At 58.2% G+C, this 6,914-nt stretch overlaps 2 protein-coding genes across 2 annotated transcripts in view; both read left to right on the top strand.

Moving 5' to 3' along the window:
* Positions 1-664, top strand: part of LOC104075674 (proline-rich protein 29-like) — a gene marked incomplete at its 5' end in the record, with an annotated part of 2,406 nt that extends 1,742 nt beyond the window's left edge. The window contains one exon of the mRNA XM_009576255.1: positions 511-664. Coding sequence (XP_009574550.1) covers positions 511-664 — 154 coding nt within the window. The remainder of the gene's footprint in view (positions 1-510) is intronic.
* A 2,255-nt stretch (positions 665-2,919) lies between these two features.
* The window catches only part of LOC104075672 (1-acyl-sn-glycerol-3-phosphate acyltransferase alpha-like), a 4,680-nt gene continuing 685 nt past the window's right edge, over positions 2,920-6,914 (top strand). Inside the window, exons 1-5 of the mRNA XM_009576253.1 lie at positions 2,920-3,104; positions 5,463-5,596; positions 5,890-6,065; positions 6,203-6,298; positions 6,534-6,606. Of these exons, the coding sequence (XP_009574548.1) occupies positions 2,920-3,104; positions 5,463-5,596; positions 5,890-6,065; positions 6,203-6,298; positions 6,534-6,606 (664 nt within the window). The remainder of the gene's footprint in view (positions 3,105-5,462; positions 5,597-5,889; positions 6,066-6,202; positions 6,299-6,533; positions 6,607-6,914) is intronic.

Here is a 6,914-nt window from a genome sequence, read left to right on the forward strand (position 1 = left end):
CTCTCCCCCCCCAGGAGCACCCCCGAGGCAGGGGGTGCCATGAAGCCTGTCACCAAACCCAGGTGACAGCATGACCCCAAACAGGGACAGGCTTTGTCTCCATGCTCTGCAGAGGGGTTGTCCCCAGTAGATTAGTGGTGACATCCCAATCCCAGCTGGACAACGTGTCTCTGCCAAGTCATGAGGACTCTACGGAACGAGCTGTGCTGTGTCCCCATGGGTGGGGGGGGCGGGTGATGCCAGCCCAGGTGGTCCTGGTCTTCATTAGTCCCTTCAGATCTCAATGCAGCACATTGCCTGTAATTAATTTGCTTTGTTAAGAAAGCGCCCTGCTGTCACTAATTAAGCATCTGTAATTACCCAGACTGCTGGCTTTGTGCCTGAATGCAGGGCTCCCTCCACGCTGGGGAGGGGGTGAACCTCTTGCAGCCGCTGGGGAGGGTGTATCAGTGCCTGATGGGGGTCCTGGGGCAATATAAGGAGTTGCTGAGGGCTGGTGCTGGGAAGCAGAGTGGGATGCTCCTGGCTGAGCACAGCATGGGGGGACCTGGACCTGGACCTGGACCTGGACCTGGACCTGGACCTGGACCTGGACCTGGACCTGGACCTGGACCTGGACCGCAGCTCGTTCCTGGTGGGGGGGCGGTCAGGGCAGCAGCCCTGATCAAGGGGATGCCAGCAGCCCTGATAAAGGGGATGCAGTATGGGTGAGCATGGAGTTCCCTTGGACTCAGTGTCCCCTCTGCTCACCAGGAAAAAAGGGGCAGATGCATTTTGGGTGCTGGAAGCTGTCCCCTGCCTCTGCTATCTCCCCAACCTCACTTGGGGGTGACAGCCCTGCTCTGACCCCAGTGGGGTGACAGGCCAGTTATCAGGAGGCTTTGCCTTAAAAGCAGAGCTCCTAGCTAGAGACTTCAGGGCTGGTGGTCATCTGGAGCTCAGAGCATGCAGAAAGATGGTGCCCAGGCAGTTGCACCTTAAATCCCTTCCTTCTGCACCCATCAGGAACAGGGACTGCCCTGTCTATCCTCTGGGGTCCCTATGGAAAGGAGGGCTCGTCCTCCCTGAGCCCATGACTGAGCTGTGCTCTGGCACAGGCAGATCTTCCCCTGCAGCAAAGCTCAGCCTGGCTCCTGCGGAAGCTGGAGAAGCAGCTTCTCAATGGGGAGCAAAAGAGCCACGTTGACGTGCAGCATGAAGGCACATCTCCAGCTGGGAGCACCCCGAGAAGCTGCGAGACTGGCCAGGCAGAGCAGCAAGAGCAGAAGTGAAGGAGACCATCCAAAAACTGAGCTGAGTTTGATGGGAAACCAGGCTGGTGCACAAAGGTTTCCATATCCATACAGACAGAAAGGGGAGGAGGACAGGAGTCACCTGGGGATGGGGTGGACAGGAAGGGTGGGCTCAAGATATGGCCCAATCTTAGCGTGAATATGAGAATAATGAGAGGATGAAGCAATGGGGATTGCAACACCCGTGGTGGAAGCAACCCTTGGAGCTCTCTCTGGGTCACACTGGTTGAACTGGGGCACCCTTCAGCCGGCAGCATGGAGCCCACCGCACAGCCAGCAGCCCAACGGCACCTGCTTGCACCCACATCAGCGGGGACAGGGAGAAGGTGTGGGTGGAAAGAGCAGCCATGGGCATGGAGGGGAAGGGAGCAGGAGAGATGCAGAGTGGTTTTGCTGAAGGTAGGCTGTGTCGGCTGAGGGGCAGGGCTGCTGGGTTTGACCCAGGTGATGTGACGTCTCTCCCCAGTCCCATATCATGGGACTGTTTGCCCCAGAGCCCTGGCGGGGTTGTTACGGAAAGGCAGGAGTGAAGCTCTCTGCTCGCAGGCTCCTGCCCCAAGGGTCAGAGATGAACCGATGGGTCTGGGCAGCAGCGTGCGGATGTCCCTGGCTGGACTTGGGACACGGAACAGCGGGCTGGGAGATGCTGCTGGTGGCTGAGACCAGGTCAGAGTTATCTCTCCAATGACAAGCACTTGCTTTTTAAAAGCAAGACCAGAGTTTCCACAGGGCAACCCAGAGCTGGCCTGGATCCTGCGTGCCCAGCGCGGAAACAACAGAGCGGGAGTAGAGGCTAATTACAGCCCTCTGCATGCTGATTGCACCGATGTAAACACCTAACGCAATGCAGCCCCTGGCTGCCAACTGGGGCGAGGGCTGGCATCTCCTTCAGCCCAGGGTGGGGTGGCAGGGCTCAGACCCCTGTGGCATTGCTTGGACCTTGGTGACAGATGCTGGGCCTTGGGAGAGGAAGGGCAGAGGGGCTCCTGCAGCCCAAACTGGGGGGGAAGCAGAGAGATGGGAAGCACTGGTACCACCTGCTTGCTGTAGACTCAGGCAGGGAGCAGCAGGGAGATATCTTCCAATAATCTGATACTCTGCAGGGTGAGGTTTGGGCATTAGCCACGATGCCAACAGGGATCTGCGACAAGCCTTGCCGGGGTGATGGGCATGGACCAGAACCAGCTCCTGCTGTCCCTACCAGCTGAGATCCCCCTTTCCCAGGGTTGGGGTCCTTGTGGCCAGGGGAGGTGCCCAGAGCATGGATGCTTTTGTGGGCAACAGATCTGATCGCATCAAGCTGGAGGCACTGCGGTGGCTTTTAACAGCCCAGGAGGGCACTTATCAGCAGTGACACCTTGGGTGACCCAGAGTCCCCAGCGTTGACTCACCACCGCTCTCCGCCCTTGGTGGGGTAGCCTGCCTCCCACCTGAGCCAGTCCATCCTCAAGCCTCTGTACAGGATGAGATACACACAGCACCTTCCCCTGGACCAGCCCCAAACGCCCACGTACTGCTCTGCTGATACTGATTCACCTGCCACGTTCCTTGGTATCCCCTGCTCCACTCGCCCGGCTCCTGGGGACGCGGGCTGAGCTCCCCAGCATCCTCCCGCTGGGGCAGCGTGATGGAGGTGGTCCTGCTCCATGGGCTGCTGTTCTTCCTCCCCTTGGCAGCCCTGCTGCTTTACCGGTACAATGCCACCTTCCACTACTTCTGCAAGGTGGCCTTCTTCAACTGCTGGATCGTGGCCATGGCCACCCTCCTGTCCCCCTTTGCGGCTCTTCGGGGACGCTCCGTGGAGAACATGAAGTGAGTATGGCCTGGAGATGTGCTTCTGATGTGGGGATGGCTGGGGCTTGGCTGCGATGGAGGAACTTATGTGGTCTTGTGGACACATGCTCTCTCCTGTTCTGGGCATACCCACAGCCATGTTGTGGCCAGTGGTTGAGCCCTGGGGCCACAGCGAAGGCTGCGGTCGTGTCCATGTGGCAATGAAGGGTGCATCTGCATCTTGTGGTGTGGTGGAGAGGTGCTGGCCATGCCCAGGGAGGGTTGCACCCTGGAGGTGGCCAACTGGGTCAGGACTAGTGGTCACTGGAGGATGAAGTAGCGTAAAAGAGATCATTCTTGGCCATCACAATGTTGGGGTCATCAGTTTGGGTGGGTGATAAGGGAGGTTTTGGCAAAGGTTGGAGGTACAATCATTAGCGGGATGCAAATGCACACCCATCGCTGTCTCCCTGGCAGTGCAGCCAGGTCTTGCTCAACGGGAGCCCCGGAGACCGCGCTTTGGCAGAGGGGTTTTGGGATGTCTCGGTGCCATCAGCTGTTGGGCATGGCGCAGTCATGTCCCTGCGAGTCGTGTGCTGGGGCCGTCAGCTGTGCTCAAGGGTGGTGGCAGCCAAGATAACATCGCTGTGCAACACGAGAGGAAGGTCTGGTTGCTTTCAAGGGTGTTGCAATCTTGTTACTGGATTCCTGGGCATGATAGCATACCAGAAGGGTTATAATTATGTCAGAGTGAAAAATGTCTGAGCTTGTGGTATTTTGCTGAGCTCGAGCCATCACGTATTTGTGCTGATGGATTTCGGGCCCTCGGCAGGAGCGTGGTCAGAGGTTTGATGTTATTAGTCCATCGTGTAGCCTCTCTCCCTCGTCCTTTCTGTGCAGAAATACTGTGCACACACGCACACATCTGGAGGTGCTCCGAGCCCTGGCGCAAACGCTTCCGGCTTAGTGGAAATACCCGGCGTGATGCAGCGGTGACTCACGCTGCCTTATCTTGTCACACCCCGCAGCCATCCTCCGCTGAAGCAGCACGCCCAGCTCCGTCTCCTCCTCAGCCACCAAATCCCAAAGCCTCCGGCTTGGAGCGTGTTCCTGTCATTAGTCCTGGCTTTGGGGCATTGCCACAAGTGTTTTGCTTCTCTGCAGACACCGGGATCTCTGAGTCTGTGTCTCCCAAAGGATGGGTGGTCTTCTGATACAACGGACCCTCTAAGCATCGCGACTCCTTCTCCCTCTGTGCCTGCCTCTACTCTCTCCTCCCAGACTTCTCATCCCTACCTGGGGCTGAGCCCTTCCCTGTCCCCTGTGGGCTCCCTGGGACCACTCGCTGCCAGATGTGTGGACCCTGGCATGGGTGCTCTTCGTGCTGTGGGTTAGAGAGTGCCCCGTTTCAACACCGAAAGCGTACCAGCTTTTTATCTCCACTGTGGGTGCTGCAATCCCCGTTGCTCCATCCTCCTTCCATTCCTCTCGTTATTCTCATACTGAGCGTCACCCTTCATCAGCACTGCCATCCTGATGTTACCCTGCCTGTCCGACCCTCCCTGGATGGTGACACCGCTAAGATGAAACCTCCATCTCCTCGTGACACTGCAGGTCCAGTGAAGCTATTCTTTGTGATTTTTCTTTAACGAATGAAGCTGAGTTGGTTTTCCCTTCCCTGCTCTCTTCCCCCCCCGCCACCTGCAGCACAAAGCTTGGTGCCTGCAGCACCTTTGGCTGCTCTGCAGGGACAGTCCCTGGAGACATCTGCATCCCTGTAGACCTGTCTGTCTCAGGACTGTTCCTCTGCATGTCCGTCTTCAGTGCTCCTCCATCTACAGCTCAGCACCTCTCGGCTGTGTGCCAGCTCCTCTGGCTTTCTGAGTTTCCAGCCCGCACACACAGATCCAGCTGTGCACGTGGGGGACCCTCGGGGTGAGGGTCACCTGGCCAGAGGCAGTTGTCCTCACTGGGATGTGATGATTTGCACCTTGGCTGCAGGCAGACATCCCATCCCTTCTCTTCTTGCTTTCCCATCATCCCTGGACATCAAAAAGGCTGTTGGTTTTATTTTTTCCTCCCACCAGCTTGTGCTGGCTGCTCTTCTTCAGCAGCAGCTCCAATACAGACTCTCTACTACTGAGACAGCAGCTGGTCTCACCTTGGGGATGGTTACAAGGTTAGCTCTGAGCTATGCAGGCTACAAATGTGCTTAGAAAAGCAAAGCATCACTGAGCCTGAACACAGATCCACCCTGGGACACACTATTTCCTCATGTAGACCAGATCTAGCCTGGCCCATCTTGCATCTGACTCCCTGAGTGGTTGTGAAGGGCTGGAAAAAATCAAGCAGCCCCGCTCCGTGTCGATCCGCTCCCCACGTGTCCTTCTGCCCTAGGCTCCTGCGTGCTGCGATCCTGCCCCTCAAACGCTTCTATGGCATCAAGATGCAGGTGTGGGGCTCTGAGCATCTGAACATCAAGGAGCCCTATGTGATAGTTTGCAACCACCAAGCTTCTCTTGACCTCATGGGTATGTGCAAGGGAGAGGGGGTGCTCATCACTGCATGGGCAGCCTTTGGGGTGCTACAGGGGTGGACCAGGCTCACCCTGGGGGGGTCCCAGCAAGGCCAGAACCAGGATTTTTACAGGGCAGTGTGGTAGGCATAGGCCAGCAGAGCTGGTGGGACTCAGGGCTACGGGTGTGCTGCAGAGAGAGGGTTGGGACAACGGAAGATGTTGCCAGGTCACTACAGCCCCCGGGCTGGTTGGTTCTGGGTGCCGTTGGGCAGGGACGGATCCTTTCCTCTCCCATCCATCCTCCAGGCATGGTGGAGGTCATTCCTGACCGCTGTGTGCCCATCGCCAAAAAGGAGCTCATGTACATGGGCACCGTGGGGTGGGCCTGCTGGCTCAGTGGAATCATCTTCATCGACCGCCACAAGAGAGAAGATGCAATCGATGTCATCTCCCAGACGGCCAGGACCATGCGGCGTGAAAATGTGAGGGGGGCTGGCAGCAGGGGGGAGTTGGGGAGCAAACACTGATGGGGCAAGGGGGGTGCGGGGAGGACTGACATAGCAGGTCCCAGGGTGCTCTGGTTGGGGTCCATGCTCATGTCTCTCCCTGTCCCGTGCAGCTCCGAGTGTTGATTTTCCCTGAAGGCACCAGGAACCAGGACAAATCCATGCTGCCCTTCAAGCGTGGGGCTTTCCACTTGGCCGTGCAGGCTCAGGTAAGGCCATCCTCCCCCTCCACTTGCCCTTGATGGAGCGGGGTGGTTGTGCACCTCGGGGCAGCGGGATGGGGGACATTAGGGTCTTTTGGGGTCTGCAGCCCCCAGGGACAGGCACCCTGCTCTGCAGGACCTAGGGAGGGGACGGGGACCTGCTGACGACTGGGGCACGCTGGAGTCTCACCTGGGGAGGGGGTCTGTACGGAGGACATCCCTGACCCTCCATCTCCTACAGGTTCCCATTTTCCCCATCGTGATCTCCCCATACTGGGACTTCTTCAGCTCCAAGGATAAGAAATTCACCTCAGGTAAGTGATGGACAAGAAGCCCCGTTGCTGGAAGGCAGGGCTGGCGGTGGGGATGAGGCACGTGGGGGTTCTTTGTGGGACATTGAGGCGTGGGGAGGCAGCTGCTGGTGGAGGGTGCTGGTGGGCAGACCTGGTTCCTGGTGGGTTCATCTAACAGCATCCCCGGCCTTCCCCTTCTCTCGCCAGGGACGTGCACCATCCGAATCCTCCCCAAGGTAGAAACCCGGGGCCTGACAGCAAAGGATGTCCCCGAACTGACAGAGACTGTCCGCCAGGCCATGGCTGATGCCCTCGCCGCGATGGCTGTC

Source organism: Fulmarus glacialis, unplaced genomic scaffold, assembly GCF_000690835.1.
Source record: "Fulmarus glacialis isolate BGI_N327 unplaced genomic scaffold, ASM69083v1 scaffold24604, whole genome shotgun sequence".
NCBI classification, from domain to species: domain Eukaryota; kingdom Metazoa; phylum Chordata; class Aves; order Procellariiformes; family Procellariidae; genus Fulmarus; species Fulmarus glacialis.